The following is a 17,034-nucleotide window of genomic DNA, read 5'->3' as shown; positions in this document are numbered from 1 at the left end:
GCTAGAAACAGGGCGACCGTGTCTGTCGGCACCATCTTGTCAATCATTTATATTGCTACGGTAGCAAAGCAAAACGCATATTCAACCACAAGACATGGCATTGCCAAACAATGGTTCGTAAACCGTAAATGTATAAAGCATTGGCTCATTGGAAAGATCTTATTTTACCTTAACCTCATTCATATTTTGCTAAAAAAAATAAAAATGAATGGATGTATATGTGGTATTGACACTTTTGCCACTGGCTTAGTCATACAATGGACTATATACCTGTCGAACCTAACTGCAAAGACTGTGCTTGGCCACAGCTCTCAAAGAATAGATTGGTGGTTGTTAAATGTCTACTACAGTAACATCTCATATCCTTGCTGGTGAAATTGAAAGGCAATCCAGATAATTTGTGATCAACTGGTTGACCAGTTGAGATGAGCTACTAAATCAATTTGATTTGTCACGTGCGCCGAATACAACAAGTGTAAAACTTACTGTGAAATGCTTACTTACAAGCCCTTAACCAACAATGCCGAGTTTTTAAAAAGTAAGAAAAATGTGGTAAATAAACGAAAAAAAAAATAGTTACACAATAAAATGAGGCTATATACAAGGGGTACTGGTACTGAGTCAATGCGCAGGGGTACGAGTTAGTCGACGTAATTGAGGTCATATATACATGTAGGTAAGGGGTGAAGTGACTGCATAGAAAATAAAGAGTAGCAGCAGCATATGTGAACAAAAATATAAACAGAACCATTTCAAAATGTTTACTGAGTTACATGTCATATGGATATCAGTCAATTGAAATAAATTCATTAGGCCCTAATCTATGGATTTCTCATGACTGGGCAGGGGCGCAGCCAGGGCTGGGCCTGGGAGGGCATAGGCCCACCCACTGGGAAAGCCAGGCACAGCCAATCCAAATGCGTTTTTCCCCACAAAAGGGCTTTGTTACAGACAGAACTACTTCTCAGTTTCATCAGCTCTCCGGGTGGCTGGTCTCAGACGATCCCGCAGGTGAAGTCAGGTGTGGAGGTCCTGGGCTTGGTGTGGTTACACGTGGTCTGCGGTTGTGAGGCCGGTTGGACGTTATTCCAAATTCTCTAAAACAACGGAGGCAGCTTATGATAGAGAAATTACCATTAAATTATTTGGCAACAGCTCTGGTGGACATTCCTGCAGTCAGCATGCCAATTGCACACTCCCTCAAAACTTGAGACATCTGGTGCGTTATGTGACAAACTTTTTATTGTCTCCAGCACAAGTGGCCTTTTATTGTCCCCAGCACAAGGTGCACCTGTATGATCATGCTGTTTAATCAGCTTCTTGATATGCCACACCTGTCAGGTGAATGGATTATCTTGGCAAAGGAGAAATGCTCACTGACAGGGATGTAAACTAATTTATGCACAAAATCTGAAAGAAATAAGCTTTTTGTGTGTATGGAACATTTCTGGGGTCTTTTATTTCAGCTCACGAAACATGAGACCAACACTTTACATGTTGCATTTATTTTTGGGGACAGATCGAAAACAAACATGAAACATTCATGGACATTTAGCTAGCTTGCTGTTGCTAGCTAATTTGTCCTGGGAGATGAACATTGGTTTGTTATTTTACCTGAAATGCATATGGTCCTATTTATTCTTTTTTTTTTTTTGCTGGATCTTTGTAGAAGTTTTTATTATACATTACTGCCACCGAGTGTGGATCTCTTTCATCTTTCAATCACCCACGTGGGTATATGCTTGTAAAAAAACAATGAGTAGCTGGGAAAGGGCGGGACTTGACGCAGCACGTCAAGCGTATAAAATAGTTGTATTTTAGCAGATGAAACGATTGAATGACATGTATGTGTACATTTATTTAGCAAAACGGCCAGTTTGGTCAGTATGTAAGGGGCTTAATGTAGTGTCTGATTACACTTGGATTACATTTTAAAGATACACTATACCGAATTCGCTCCGCCATTGCCTGGTTGCTAAAATTCTGATAGTAACTTAATTTCAGTTTGTGACAAGACAAAACAAGCAAGGATAGTGTAGAGAATCATTGAAGCATCAGAACCGATGTGAAATATATTTTCCGTAACCGAAAATATTGTATTTTCAGCTGTTGGAAGCTGGTGTACCAAAGTGAAAGACGTAAAAACGAAACTTTAAAATGGGAATCATAGAAAAGTGCACGTAGAACTGATCTACTGCTCCTTAGACTTCCTTTCAATGAGAATGGCAGATCTATAACACATATTTCTACGTGGAATTTGCAGTTGGTTTGACACTAGTTTTAATTTGTTTTAAAATCAAGACTGCCTGTTTTTGGTTTGAAGGACTACCAGTCATGCAAATAGGGTTTGAGCAGTAGCACAACCGTAATAATGTGTACAATGTGTTCAGTGTCCGGCAAAAGGGATCCATATTCCTCTGAGCTTTCTTAAGCCGCTTGATAATTATAACGTCCTCCTGGCCTCTTCACGCCATCAAACCAATAAGGTTTTCTCTGAGAAGCAGAAAGGACCTCATCAATTGCAGGGACGCGTCACATTTTATGGTCGAGCCGCGCTATTTTTACGTTTTTTGTGAGTTAGTGGCATGGGAGTCATGGAGAGGGATTTGCGACGTTGATTATTCTTGTTTTTTGGAAAAGACCGAGGGGTCTGTTTTTTTTTATAGAGGATTGGTTTACCGCCTATCGTTTTTCGGGTGAATGACAATTAAAACCTAACTGATAGACTCTCAATGACCATTACGGAGAACTGAACCTTTCTGGGAAATCTGAAAGGCATATGGTAATATCCTCATCGGTTTTACCGTCCATGCCGTGGCAGTGTTGGTCTTATCCAACTGCCTTTTTACAGCATAGCCGGCTGGATAACACGCTCAATATAATGCTGCTGACCTCATCCCATAGTGGCTGTTTGCCTCTGTCTTGACAGATTCCCTAATTCAAGACATTACCATGGGCTATGCTGTAATACATTTCCAATGCTGATAATGTAACACACATTGTAGTGATTTGAGTAAGAAGTTACCACTACTTATGATGAAATCCCTCTTTCTCAGGCAGTATTTGTTCCTGACCAGTTGTAATTGCATTCCCTTTTTTTGTGACCAAATATGAGTAATACATGTTTAGCTGAGCAGTTTGGCAGGAATTTTCACTAATTGCACAGGCTACAACAGGCGACTCGTTTGCATTGCCGTAACACATTCTCATTTACAGCAACGACCTGGGGAATAGTTACAGGGGAGAAGAGGGGGGATGAATGAGCCAATTGGAAGCTGAGGATGATTGGGTGGATGGAACAAAGCCAGTATCACTTCCTCAAAATAGTCAGAATGAATCTAAGATACCTAAAGAAATCTGTAAGTAATTAGGATTTTTTTGACGAGGATGTTTTAGTCGCAAAATTTTACATCTAGCTAAGGCAGCGGTTCCCAAACTAGGGGTCATATGAAAATGGGGTTGCGGGAGAATTTCCAAAATAATGAATGTTTTTATATATCATCTTTGTATCTTAAAATCATTGTAATGTGGTTAACCTTAAAAATCTAAATGAAAAGTATTGAAATCTAAAAGATAAATTCAATCAGTGCCCTTAGATCGTGGGCAAAGGCCGCCCGCACTTGACAGTGGCTCTTGAATTGGGATGATTCAAGTGCGGCCTTATGAACTGTCATGTGACCGAGTGCTGCAGACAAAGCATTCACAGGTGTTTTGGTTCCTGACTTGAAGGGAATAAATACCCAGCCGTCTCACTCAGTGCGTTAAAACTCACGGTACCCTTCAGGCAGCTCATATCTGTGTGTCGCTGGATTCATCAGTGCTCTCGTCTGCATTAAAACCAAATATCGATCCAGGTGGGATGTGACCGCAGAGATTTGAGGTGCGCAGTGTTGACCTCTTGCCCCCTCACTTTGAGAAGCTCTGACATGCATCAAACACACCCAACTCATCATTTGTGGTGAGATGAGACATTGTCAGACTAATTTGCAATTGACTGTCATAGCCCCACATTAAAAGTATGTATCGTGAGTTAAGACAATCAGAAATACTGTTAGAATGTTTTGTAATTGACTGCCATAGCCCCGGGGAAAAAATATATCTTTCTCTCTCTTTCTCTCATATATATATATATATATAGAATTAAAAAAAATACATTGGCTGTTAATTGCATACATTTTTTTGCGTGGTTCCGCAAGAATTTTCACATCAAAATGAGTTTGTGGACGACAAAAGTTTTGGAGCCCCTGAGCTAAGGTTTTTGGTGCAGTGTTTCTCTCAAGTAAAACCAAAGGCAGGTCTGCTGGGTAGGTCTGTCTCACTGTATTCTGCGGTAGGATTGGAAAGAGCTCCATCACCGAAGCTGTGTATCCTGTGTTTAGTGAACATTGTCGAAATGAAATCCACAACCCTAAATCATGACGAACTCACTTACAAAACTCTGTTTTGGATGAGACTGACTTTATGACCAAAATAATCCTTTTTACACTTTCTAGTCAATTTTGATAGTAGAATAAATGTTTCTGATTATTATGGATGCCACAGAGGCTGTTTTCTATCAGATGATAAGTTGCTCTTTAAGAACCTACATTTCTTGTCCCAGCAACAGTCAGGTGGCACAGATCCACTTGCTCTCCATTCCCACTTTACTCTTAGAATAGAGCCCATTTAAATTCACTTCAAATCTCAAGCGCCTAATGGCAAATGGCCCTTACCCTAACGGCACTTTGAGCCTTAAGTAAAGATGAGGTTAGGGTCCAAAATCTACCTCCCACCCTGCTCTTACCTCTATTTTCTCACCCCATAGTCCTGTTAGGGTGCTATTGAGGGGAGGGGGGGGGTAACTATAATTACTTTGTGTAAATTGTTTAAAGAAACCATCTTGACACAGCTGCAGACTTGGGAGAGTTTGTATAAGGTCTTGGTTCAAAATGAACATGGTGAGGAGTTTCCTCACAATGAGACGGTTGGACCTGTGGAAACCAGGAAAATCCTAGCATTTACATGTAAACCACGATGGTCGAAGGTAGTGGATTGGAAGGGTTAGACCGAATATTCACTTACACTGGTAGTGTTTAGACTTGAGGTAACGTTCTGCCAAATTACACTGTAAGTTTTCACGGGGCACAGTTTTCTGCCAACGTCCATCACATTAAAGGTTGTTCTTTATCATCATTTTAGAAATATAAAAATCGTTCATTATTAACCGTGCCTGTTGGATGGGCGTTATGTTATGTAGTAGGCTAGTTAAGAGGCCAGAGTCTCCCCTGCTGTACGTTTTAATTGTCTTGGCTCAGTCTTCACTTCAGTCAGCAAAGAAATAACCATTTATGCTTAGCAGAGATTTAAATAAACAAAAAAACTATTTGCTCTAGACCTGTGCCATTATACTTCAAGTCCAAGATTTCAATCTCGCAAAATGGTTAAGCACAATGTTTTCTCTTCTTCATAGAGCAGCAGCCCCGGATACAAATCATCAAGACTTGCGGAGGTGTCAGACCTATAAATCATTGCCCCTTTTCACACACCATACCCCCCCCCCCCCCAAGTTCACCCTCTATCACCGGTTCTGTTGCTGCAATCCCTTTGTTGAGCTGTGGCTTTGAGCCACCTGTCACCTGAACAATTATTCTGTAATGATATTAAAGCCTTGGACCTGGTCCAATTGGATTCATTCCTATGACCCGCAATGTTGACACAAACCCAGTCTTCAAAAAATGGTCAAAAAAGTTAATAATGATTATATTAGTTATAGAATTTGTATTAACTATGTTTACATTGTGTTTACCATGTTTACAAGAGGCAAGACTGCAGACTCTAACAATGAGCGTAATTGAATAACTTATTGACTGTGCGTTTGTTTGTGTAACTCTGTTGTTTTTGTCGCACTGCTTTGCTTTATATTGGCCAGGTTGCAGTTGTAAATGAGAACTTGTTCTCAACTTGCCTACCTGGTTAAATAAAGGTGAAGTAAATAAAATAAAAGATAACCGTCTCTCTGTCTCTCGCTACAGGACCCCAGAGCAATGCCCCAGTGTGGTGTCTCTCCTGTCAGAGAGCTACAACCCCCATGTGCGCTGCGGAGCCGCCATGGCCTTGGGCATCTGCTGTGCCGGGACAGGCAACAAGGTTTGTGCCCCTCTCTTCCTTATCCGACCCTACCTCGCTCCTGTCCTCACTTCTCTGTGAACCAGCTGCCAACTTCATTGTCCAGTCCAAAATAAACACTTCTTAATGCAGCCTCGTGATTCTGAGATAATCAAAAGGGTCTATGCAATATTGGGAAAGCTCCTTCTAGCCAGCTCCTCCCGGCTCCGGGCCTGCCGCAACGACTCCGAGCCTGCCACACCACGCGTGTAGCAAAACAAACGGATACCACTGTATCCTACCTAGGAAGCTGCCCCCCGGAGGCATTTCTAGCAGCTGTTAGTGTCTATCAGACTGAATAAAGTGGCAGGACTCTGAGGAAACCACTCTGCTGGAATAGGGGCCATGATCACGCCTGGTACACAGAGAGAATCACAGCCAGGATAGGATCGAGCGTGGCTCCTATGTGGAGACTGGGCTTAGAGGGGCTCCAATCTGAACCAACCCTGTTGAAGCATTCAACTCTTAAAATCACATTTTATTGGTCACATACACATATTTAGCAGATGTTATTGCGGGTGTGGTGAAAATGCTTGTGCACTAGTTTTTTACAGGGAGATCCTAGAACATGCCTGTTTGACCAGTGGCCAGAGTCTCTATATTTGGAATGCTTGTTAGAATTTTTTTTTACATTTTAGTCATTTAGCAGACGCTCTTATCCAGAGCGACTTACAAGTAGTGAATGCATACATTTCATACAATTTCATACATTTTTTTTCTGTGCTGGCCCCCCGTGGGAATCGAACCCACAACCCACAAGACATGCTTCACCAATGTTGATACCCTGGAAGGATGACACCTGCCTATTCCTGCTGACCTCTGTTGGGTCATATAATGAAGACATATCTGGCCCACTCAATATGCGGTGATGGCAATTTTCCTTTTTCCTCATCGTCATTTTTGTTCTTTGTAGTCCCTTGTCTGTCACCGATACTGATGTCCTATGCTGAGCACAGGGGTTCATCTGAAATGAAAGGCCTTCAGTAGGGTTAACTACTAGTCCACGCCTCTAAAACAACGGCTTCTCTGTCAGCAAATTATATCCTGAACAAAAAAAATCTAAACGCAACATTTTCAAAGATTTTAGTGAGTTACTATTCATACAGTATAAGGTCAATTGAAATAAATTAATTAATCTGTTGATTTCACATGTTGGTCACAGATACTTTTTGTTTTTAGTTGCATGGATCAGTATCTTGTGTGACCACCATTTGCGTCATGCAGTGCGACATCTCCTTCTCATGATCGTAGCCTAAGGAACGTTGTCCCACTCTTCAATGTCTGTGCGAAGTTGCTGGATATTAGCGGGAGCTGGAACGCGTTGTGCACGTCGATCCAGAGTATAATAAATGAAATACAATGCCTGAGATACATTTGACATATTGCGCAGTTCGGTTTCTGTTTGGTTGGCATATTGCCACTGAGCTGTACCCTGTCGGCCAGACGAGGACATTGCGGTCAGGGATAGAGGGGAGGGAGAAGAGGCTGCCGCCAGGCCCAGAACAGCTTAATGATGTGGACTGGTCACTCTCAGGTGCCCGATGCCCAAACAGAGTCACAGCCCATTACACTCGGGCCTTGGTGCCCAAAGGGAGAACGTTCTAGGCCTACACTGGACTGGGCCAGACCAGGACTCCAGTCTTCACACAGCCAGTCCTCCAGTACATTAGCTCCGTGCTTCGGTGAGTGGAATGGTGTTGTGGCAGTAGAAGTGGGTCAGCTAGTTATTACATATGGAGCTCATACTCTCTGTCATCATTTATACATCCTGGGGGTTTGGATATTTTTTTATTACCCTATAATTTCGGGTTCTTGCTGACTGGTATTGGGTAAAAACATGCAGAGGAAAGCGAGTTGGATTGGAACCTATTTCACGCTCCCTATCCGTCAATACAAAGGTGTGCGTCGACATGAAAGTTTTGGGGTTTAACGAATTGGGTAGAAAATGACACATTTTTTTTACCAGCCTCGTGTAAACATTCTAATTATTCATTCTTCTGAGTGACTATGCCGTCCTTTTCACGATTTGAAATGAGATATTCTGTACATTTCAAATAGGCAAGTAATAGCAGCTGTTTTGTTTGACTCAATCAATATATTTAAACCTCTTGACTGTGTAGAACTTTCGTCAAGTCCGAAGAAGTGATGTCACCCTGCAGTACTACTGAGGCCCCTGTATGCCATGTTCTGCATCAGCCAGCTCTGCTGATTGAAGTTAATTATCTCAATTGAAACCTCAACCGACTAAGGTTGAGATTGTTAGACCTGTTTTGAAATGGACCTGGGGCTTTCCCACCCGAACACGATATGCATAAATAATTGTTTTAATATAGAGACCTGTTCCAAACGGACCCGAGGACAACTAGACTGGTTCCGTATAGACCTGGTTGGATCCAGACTCTATCCGAGGTGAGGGAAGCAGTAGAAATGTACATTTGTAAGCTACTTTATTAACCAGAGCTGAAGCGCAAGAGAGGGAAACTAGCGATCGGAGGAATGGCCTTGCGTTGTGTTTACTGTGAGCAAGTGGCACGGGGAGGGAGATTCAGAGAGATGTCAATCAACGCAAAAAAAAAACAGAAAATACCAAGCCGACTCATTTCTAGCTTGTCATAGCTAGATTATTTATCATAAAATATGATTACGTAAGACCCGTTTTGACTGCATCAAGACGATTTTAGAAGCAAGTTAGCTAAGCTATCTAGCTAGCTAGCTAGGCTAATTGAGACTGCATGCGCTTCCTCCTCGTCCTACAGTTACAAATAACAACTCCATTCAGATTATTAAGTAGCAAACTACCTGTTGGCTCTTGGTTGTTGTAGCGTATCTTTCTCATATTTTTGTTTTATTACATCATTTTAATTGCGTATGTTATCAGGTGTGTATGCATGTGTCTGTGCCTGAGTCATGGCTCTATGTAGTACTGTGCACCTCCCATAGTCTGTTCCGGACTTGGGGACAGTGAAGAGACCTCTGGTGGCATGTCTTGTGGGGTATTCATGGGTGTCCGAGCTGTGTGCTAGTAGTTTAAACAGACAGCTCTGTATCTTCAGCTTGTCAACACCTCTTACAAAAACAAGTAATGATGATGTCAATCTCTCTTCCACTTTGAGCCATGAGGGATTGACATGCATGTCGTCAATGTTAGTTCTCCGTGTACTTTTAAGGGCCAGCCGTGCTGCCCTGTTCTGAGCCAACTGCAATTTCCCCAAGGCCCCCTTTTGTGGCACATGACTGAACAGTAGTTCAGGTGCAACAACCAGGGACTGTAGGACCTGCCTTGTTGATAGTGTTGTTAAGAAGGCAGAGCATCGTTTTATTATGGACAGACTTCTCCCCAATTTCCACATTATTCATTAGATAATCTCCTAACTTGCTTTGCCACACACGGAGGCCCTATGACTGTAATGCCGCTTTGACGACTTGTGATTGACCGACAACAGCAAGCTATCTACACACGCCACTCTGCATAGGCTATTCTCGTTGAGCAGTGGCGACGTGCTGTTACTTTAAAAAAATCTAATTCTGAATTTATTAGTTTTTTTATCACCTTTTTCTCCCCTATTTTGTGATATCGAATTGCGATCCAATTACGATCGTCTCATCGCTGCAACTCCCCAACGGGCTCGGGAGAGGTGAAGGTCGAGTCATGCGTCCTCTGAAAAATGATCCGCCAAAACACTCTTCTTAACACCCGCCCACTTAACCCGGAAGCCAGCTGCACCAATGTGTCAGAGGAAACACCGTTTAACTGACGACCGAAGTCAGCCTGCAGGCATCCGGCCCTCCACAAGGAGTCGCTAGAGCGCGATGAGCCAAGGAAAGCCCCCCCCCACGGCCAAACCCTCCCCTAACCCGGACGACGCTGGGCCAATTGTGCGCCGCCCTATGAGACTCCCGGTCACGGCTGGTTGTGACACAGCCTGGGATCAAACACAGGTTTGTAGTGACGCCTCTAGCCCTGGGATGCCCCCATACTGTTAATGTTTTATCGCCGTGGTAATCTGGGAAGCCAAAACGTTCCCTACCCTACCACTCCCCATCGTACAGAACTAGTTCCCGGCTGCACTTCACTAAAGGATCATTTTGAAATGTGCCAGTAAAGATTTGAATTTGGATTACAATGTGCTCATAGGCTCTAGTTGTTTAGCCTGTAATAATCAGATTTACCCAATAAGAGGCATACAACGCAGTGTAGGTATAGCCTATAGGCCTAGTGTTTTAAATGTGTTTTTTTATTATGTATTCATTCGGGTTCAGTGCGGACCCCACCAAGGTCCCTGTACCGAACGATTTGGTACGAATACGTGTACCGTTACACCACTACCGCTGACCAATCGGGAAGGGGATGTGGTAGCAAGGGCTCCACCAGTGTCCCTCCTATGTGGTAGCAAGGGCTCCACCAGTGTCCCTCCTACGCCACTGCTCCCCGCACGCTACAGCTCTCCGCTCTGCTTGCCGTGGCAAAGATTCTAAAACCAAAGATAACAGATTCTGAGTTCTGTTCTTAAAGCTTTTTTGTTTTGTGTAGTTTTCAGGGGATGCTCACTCATCCTTTTTATATTGTTTTAATATGCAGAGTGTAAATAAAAAAATCATTTTAAGGGGCAATAAGGTTTCAGTCTATCTGAAGTGATTGTAGGCCTCATCTTGGATCCTCACTGCTGAATGCTGCACTCGTACTTAAGCAATAGCACCAAACTTCATCTATCTATTTACTTACTCTAAGCTACTCGGCACGATAACCTCTCATCTTTAAGGTTTGCTGGTCAAGTAGTCATCTAGTTGTTAGTTTAATTTGTGTATTTTATTGTCATAGAACTTGTCAATTTTCCTTTTTCCCTTCTCTCAGGAGGCCATCAACCTGCTGGAACCTATGACCAACGACCCAGTGAACTACGTGAGACAGGGTGCCCTCATCTCCTCTGCTCTCATCATGATCCAGCAGACCGAGGTCACCTGTCCCAAGGTGGGTGTATGAGAAACAGCCCATCTCATTCACAGCCCACATTTACCATAGAAATTGTCCACAAACAACTTTGTTATTCACAGACTAAAATATCTTCAATTTGATTGGCTAATGGAATCATCTGTTTTTAAATGTGATTCTAGCCTATAGAAATGTTCTCTATTTTGAGTCCAGTCCTCTACTTCTCTCCTGATGAACCCCCGTGGAGGCTCTGGGTCCTAACCAGAAGCTGTCTAAGTGTTTTGAACTTTTAGCTGCGTGTTGATGTGACTCAGTGCCTAATATGACCACAGCTTTATACTGAGTACAGTGAGGGACAGGAGTTGTTCTCTCTCTTTCTCCGTTATGCACAACAAGCTCTGTCACAGCCGTTTTATGAAATGCCAGACCCATTTTCATGCATCCTCTGGTCATGGCCTGTAACGTTACATCAACAGGCTTTGCGCTTGGGGTGGTGTGAGAGATTGTTCAAGAGAGACTGGTTTTAAACTAGAAACAGCAGGAGGCACTACACTTATTCAAGAGAGACTGGTTTTAAACTAGAAACAGCAGGAGGCACTACACTTGTTCAAGAGAGACTGGTTTTAAACTAGAAACAGCAGGAGGCACTACACTTGTTCAAGAGAGACTGGTTTTAAACTAGAAACAGCAGGAGGCACTACACTTGTTCAAGAGAGACTGGTTTTAAAGCTGCAATATGTCACTTTTTGGACGACCCCGACCAAACTCATAGAAATATGAGTTATAGATCTGTCATTCTCATTGAAAGGAAGTCTAAGAAGCAGTAGATCTGTTCTATGTTCCATCACATTTTAATTTCCCTTTACATATGTTACATGGTCATATCAGTAGTAGTGTTTTAGCCGTATGACCTTCTTATTAAAGACGTATGTGCCGCTATTCGGTCACTGCTTATTTCTCTCAGTAAAAAGTGAGTTAGAGAAACAAAAGTATTTCTATAATCAAAAATACTGAGTTAGTAGTCCTTAGCTTCCACCAACAGTGGCTCTCGTCAGTGTTTTAACCTGTTTTTAATATTATTAAAGGGGGGTAAGGGCATCTCCTGCTTGTGGGCCCTGGCGTGCTCATTGACTTAATCAGAACCAAAGCAATGTGGCAGAATAAATATTTAACATATGCTACTAAAAATGTAATTTAATAAGAATGTTAGATTGTAATGTGGAGACCCACCAAAAGAACTGAACAATGGGTTTAAGTCTTATTGGTTTTTTGTTATTTTCCCGACACACAGGTGAACCAGTTCCGGCAGCTCTACTCCAAGGTCATCAACGACAAGCACGATGACGTCATGGCCAAGTTCGGGGCCATCCTGGCCCAGGGCATCCTGGATGCAGGTCAGTGTGTTGTGACATTTGGATTTAGGGGTTGGATTTCTTCAGAAGACGTGTGGGTGTATTTATCTGTTTCTGTCTGCTGTTAAGGGGAGGTGTGTCTGCGTATGTGTGTGGTTTACAGGAAGTCCCAGACCCCCCCTGTGATCTTTCCCAACTGCCTTCTCTGGAAGCGATCATGTTACGAAGCTTTAGCGCCTGGCGGGCCAGCAATGTCAACAGCCACATGACTCTTGTGATTATTTTTGTTCCCATAATGCTTTCAGACGATCTTTGTCACTATAGCGACAGTCGAGACCAAACTGGGAGCCCTCGTTCTCCTGCCAAGATGAAGAACTCCAGAGTCCCCCCCCTCCCTGTTTTCCGTCGCGTGAAACCACCCAGACAAAATCTTTAGTATGGGGTCATTTGTAAGATGGCACACTGAGGCTCTCTCCTCTCCCTCTACTACCCTTAACAACTGTCAGGCCACTGCTCCCTGATACACATCCATGTTTTGAGACGGCCTGGAAGGCTGGGTGTTGAGTAACGTCAGGAAGGCAGCTTCCTCCCAAAGAACCATCACTTCACTTCTAGTGTACCACTTTGATTTCAGATAAGGTGAAGGGGAGTATTAGTCTTTAGTTAAAAGTGGGGTTGTGATTTTGGGGGCAGTTGGGGAATCGTATGACATGTGACAGGCAAAGTCATTAGGGTTCCGTTTCATGATCTCTGGTGTTCATTACTGAAGGTTCAGCATTCAGAAGCAGCTCTCGCAAACTACACGCCCAACCGTTCCCCCTTTCTCTCTCTGGACGTTCCCCCTCTCTCTCTCTCTCTCCGGACGTTCCCTCCCCTCTCTCTCTCTCTCTCTCTCTCCGGACGTTCCCCCTCTCTCTCTCTCTCCGGACGTTCCCCCTCTCTCTCTCTCTCCGGACGTTCCCCCTCTCTCTCTCTCTCTCCGGACGTTCCCCCTCTCTCTCTCTCTCTCTCCGGACGTTCCACTCCCCTCCTCTCTTCTCTCTCAGGACGTTTCCCCCTATCTCGCTCTCTCTCTCTCCTCTCTCTCTCTCCGGGACGTTCCCCCTCTCTCCTCTCTCTCTCTCTCTCTCTCTCTCCTCCTCTCTTCTCCTCCGGAGGTTACCCCTTCTCTCTCTCTATCGACGTCCCCCCCTCTCTCCTCTCTCAGGACGTTTCCCCTCTCTATCTCTCTCCGGACGATTCCCCCCTCTTCTCCTCTCTCCGGACGTTCCCCCTCTCTATCTCTCTCTCCAGGACGTTCCCCCTCTCTCTATCTCTCCGGAACGTTACCACACTCTCTCTCTCTCTCTCGGACGTTTCCCACTCTCTCTCTCTTCTACGGGACGTTCCCCCCCTCTATTCTCTCTCTCCGGACGTATTCCCCCTCTCTCTCTCTCTTTCGGACGTTACCCCTCTCTCTCTCTCTTCTCTCCGGACGTTCCACTCTCTCTCTCTCTCTCTCTCTCTCTCTCTCTCTGTCTCTCTCTCTCCGGACGTTCCCCCTCTCTCTCTCTCTCTCTCTCTCTCTCTCTGTCTCTCTCTCTCCGGACGTTCTCTCTCTCTCTCTCTCTCTCTCTCTCTCTCTCTCTCTCTCTCTCTCTCTCTCTCTCTCTCTCTCTCTCTCTCTCTCTCTCTCTCTCTCTCTCTCTCTCTCCGGACGTTCCCTCTCTCTCTCTCTCTCTCTCTCTCTCCGGACGTTCCCTCTCTCTCTCTCTCTCTCTCTCTCCGGACGTTCCCTCTCTCTCTCTCTCTCTCTCTCTCTCTCTCTCTCTCTCTCTCTCTCTCTCTCTCTCTCTCTCTCTCTCTCTCTCTCTCCGGACGTTCCCTCTCTCTCTCTCTCTCTCTCTCTCTCTCTCTCCGGACGTTCCCTCTCTCTCTCTCTCTCTCTCTCTCTCTCCGGACGTTCCCTCTCTCTCTCTCTCTTTCAATTCAATTCAATTCGCTTTATTGGCATGACGTAACAATGTACATATTGCCAAAGCTTACTTTGGATATTTACAATATAAAAAATAAATAAAAATGAGAATCAAAAATTGTCAACGGGACAACAGTAACAACAATAACCAACGGTCAATATAACCATACATTCAACAATAACAATAATCATACAGTTGAGGACATGTGCAGGTTTATTGGTCTGTCAGACACTGTCCCTCAACTTATGGCAGGCAGCAATGTAGTGCGCTGCCAACCCACAGCTCTCTGCGTCCTCCCCCAACAGGATGGGTAGCCTATCCTCATCAGAGAGGTCTTTAAAACCTTGAATAAGGATTTCAAATTTGGGGAAATGACACTCTCTAATTGTTTTATATTTTTTACATTTTGTCAGGAAATGCAGCTCCGTCTCAGGTTCTGCTGTTGTGCAGTGGTTGCACAGCCTTTCCTCTACAGGGAGCCAGGTTTTCCTGTGTCTACCCTTCTCAATGGCAAGGCTGTGCTCACTGAGCCTGTACTTTGTCAAGGTTTTTCTAAGGTTTTGATCAGTAACCATGGTCAAATATTTAGCCATAGTGTACTGTCGATTTAGGGCCAGATAGCACTGCATTTTGCTTTGTGTTTGTGCTTGTGTTTCCCAATAAGCAATGTAGTTTTGTTTTGACTGTGTTGTAATTTGGTTTATTCTGATTGATTGGATGTTCTGGTCCTGAGGCTTCAGTGTGTTAGTAGAACAGGTTTGTGAACTCAGCCCCAGGACCAGCTGGATGAGGGGACTCTTTTCTTTGCTCAGCTCTTGGCATTGCAGGGCTTGGTAATGATATGAGAGGGGGTCACTGTATTTTAGATGTTTCCAAAACTTAATTGCTCTTTTTTGAGTTTTTATTATTAGTGGATATTGGCCTAATTCTGCCCTGCATGCATTGTTTGTAGTTTTCCTCTGGACACGTAGGAGAATCTTACAGAACTCTGCATGTAGGGTTTCAATGGGGTGTTTGTCCCATTTGATGAAATCTTGTTTTGCAAGTGGACCCCACACCTCGCTGCCATAAAGTGCAATTGGTTCAATGACATATTCAATTAGTTTTAGCCAAATTTTAATAGGTATTTCAATTTGAATTTGCTTTTTAATGGCGTAGAATGCCCTGCGTGCTTTCTCTCTCAGTTCATTCACTGCCTCATTAAGGTGTCCAGTTGAGCTTATTTTTAAACCTAAGTAATTGTAGTGTGTACAGTACTCTATATATTTTGTACCAATTGAGAACTTTGGTCTAATTCCCTGAGATCTGGATCTTCTCTGGAAAATCATTATTTTAGTCTTTTTGGGGTTTACTGCCAGGGCCCAGGTCTGGCAGTACTGCTCTAGCAGGTCCAGGCTCTGCTGTAGGCCAGGTGCTGTGGGTGACAGCAGGCATAGGTCATCTGCGAAGAGTAGGCATTTAACTTCTGAATGTGGAGACTAACACCAGGGGCTGAGGATTTTTTCTAGAATAGTGGCCAATTCGTTAATGTAAATATTGAAGAGTGCAGGGCTCAGATTGCAACCCTGACGAAGGCCCCGCCCCTGGTTAAAGAATTCTGTCCTTTTCTTACCAATTTTAATGCTGCACGTATTGCCAGTATACATTGATTTAATTATGTCATATGTTTTACCCCCTACACCACTTTCAATAACTTTGTAGAACAGTCCTGTATGCCAAATAGAATCAAATGCTTTCTTTCTCTCTCTCTCTCTCTCTCTCTCTTTCTTTTTCTTTTTCTTTTTTTTTCAGTATGTCTGTTATACACTGTGTGGACAAAACATTAGGAACACCTTCCATAATATTGTTTTGCACCCCCCCACCCCTTTTGTCCTCAGAACAGCCTCAATTCATTGGGGCGTGGACTCTACAAGGTGTCGAAAGCGTTCCACAGGGATGCTGGCCCATGTTGACTCCAATGCTTCCCACAGTTGTCAAATTGGCTGGATAACCTTTGGTGGTGGACCATTCTTGATATCCTGTTGGGGCCACCCCTTCCCGTTCTTATCCCGATAACGGGATTGCTTGACAAGATACATGGCGCGAAATTCAAAAAAGCAAAAATCTAATAATTTCAATTTCTCAAACAATCAACTATTTTACACCATTTGAAAGATAAACATCTCCTTAATCCAACCACATTGTCCGATTTCAAAGAGGCTTTACGGCGAAAGCATAAAGTTTGATTATGTTAGGAGAGTACATAGACAAAGATTTACACATAGCCATTTTCATTGCAAGGACAGGCGTCACCAAAAGTAGAAAACCAGCTAAAATTATGCACTAACCTTTGACAATCTTCATCAGATGACACTCCTAGGACATTATGTTAGACAATACATGCATTTTTTGTTCTATCGAGTTCATAATTATCCAAAAACAGCATTTTACATTGGCGCGTGACGTTCAGAAAATGTATCTCCCCCAAAACTGCCGGTGAATTTACAAAAATACTCATTATAAACGTAGATAAAATATTAAACTGTTATTCAAAGAATTATAGATTAACATCTGAATGCAACTGCATTAACAGATTTCAAAATAACTTTACTGGGAAAGCACACTTTGCAATAATCTGAGTACTGCGCTCAGAAAAATGCACTAGGCAATACAG

The 17,034-nt window shown here is 43.4% G+C and overlaps 1 protein-coding gene across 4 annotated transcripts in view; it reads left to right on the top strand.

Annotated features, from left to right (window-relative positions):
* Positions 1–17,034, top strand: part of psmd1 (proteasome 26S subunit, non-ATPase 1) — a 62,016-nt gene that overhangs the window by 33,434 nt on the left and 11,548 nt on the right. For all 4 annotated transcript variants that reach the window (XR_003867316.1, XM_029695514.1, XM_029695515.1 and 1 more), the window contains exons 17-19: positions 6,012–6,126; positions 10,997–11,113; positions 12,366–12,468. Coding sequence is in view for 3 of the 4 variants with exons in the window: in XM_029695514.1 (XP_029551374.1) it covers positions 6,012–6,126; positions 10,997–11,113; positions 12,366–12,468 (335 nt within the window). In the remaining variant the exon portion in view is untranslated. The remainder of the gene's footprint in view (positions 1–6,011; positions 6,127–10,996; positions 11,114–12,365; positions 12,469–17,034) is intronic.

This window comes from Salmo trutta, chromosome 17 (assembly GCF_901001165.1).
Source record: "Salmo trutta chromosome 17, fSalTru1.1, whole genome shotgun sequence".
NCBI lineage: Eukaryota > Metazoa > Chordata > Actinopteri > Salmoniformes > Salmonidae > Salmo > Salmo trutta.
The sequence above is the reverse complement of the archived record's forward strand: the minus strand, read 5'-3'. Positions and strand labels throughout refer to the sequence as shown.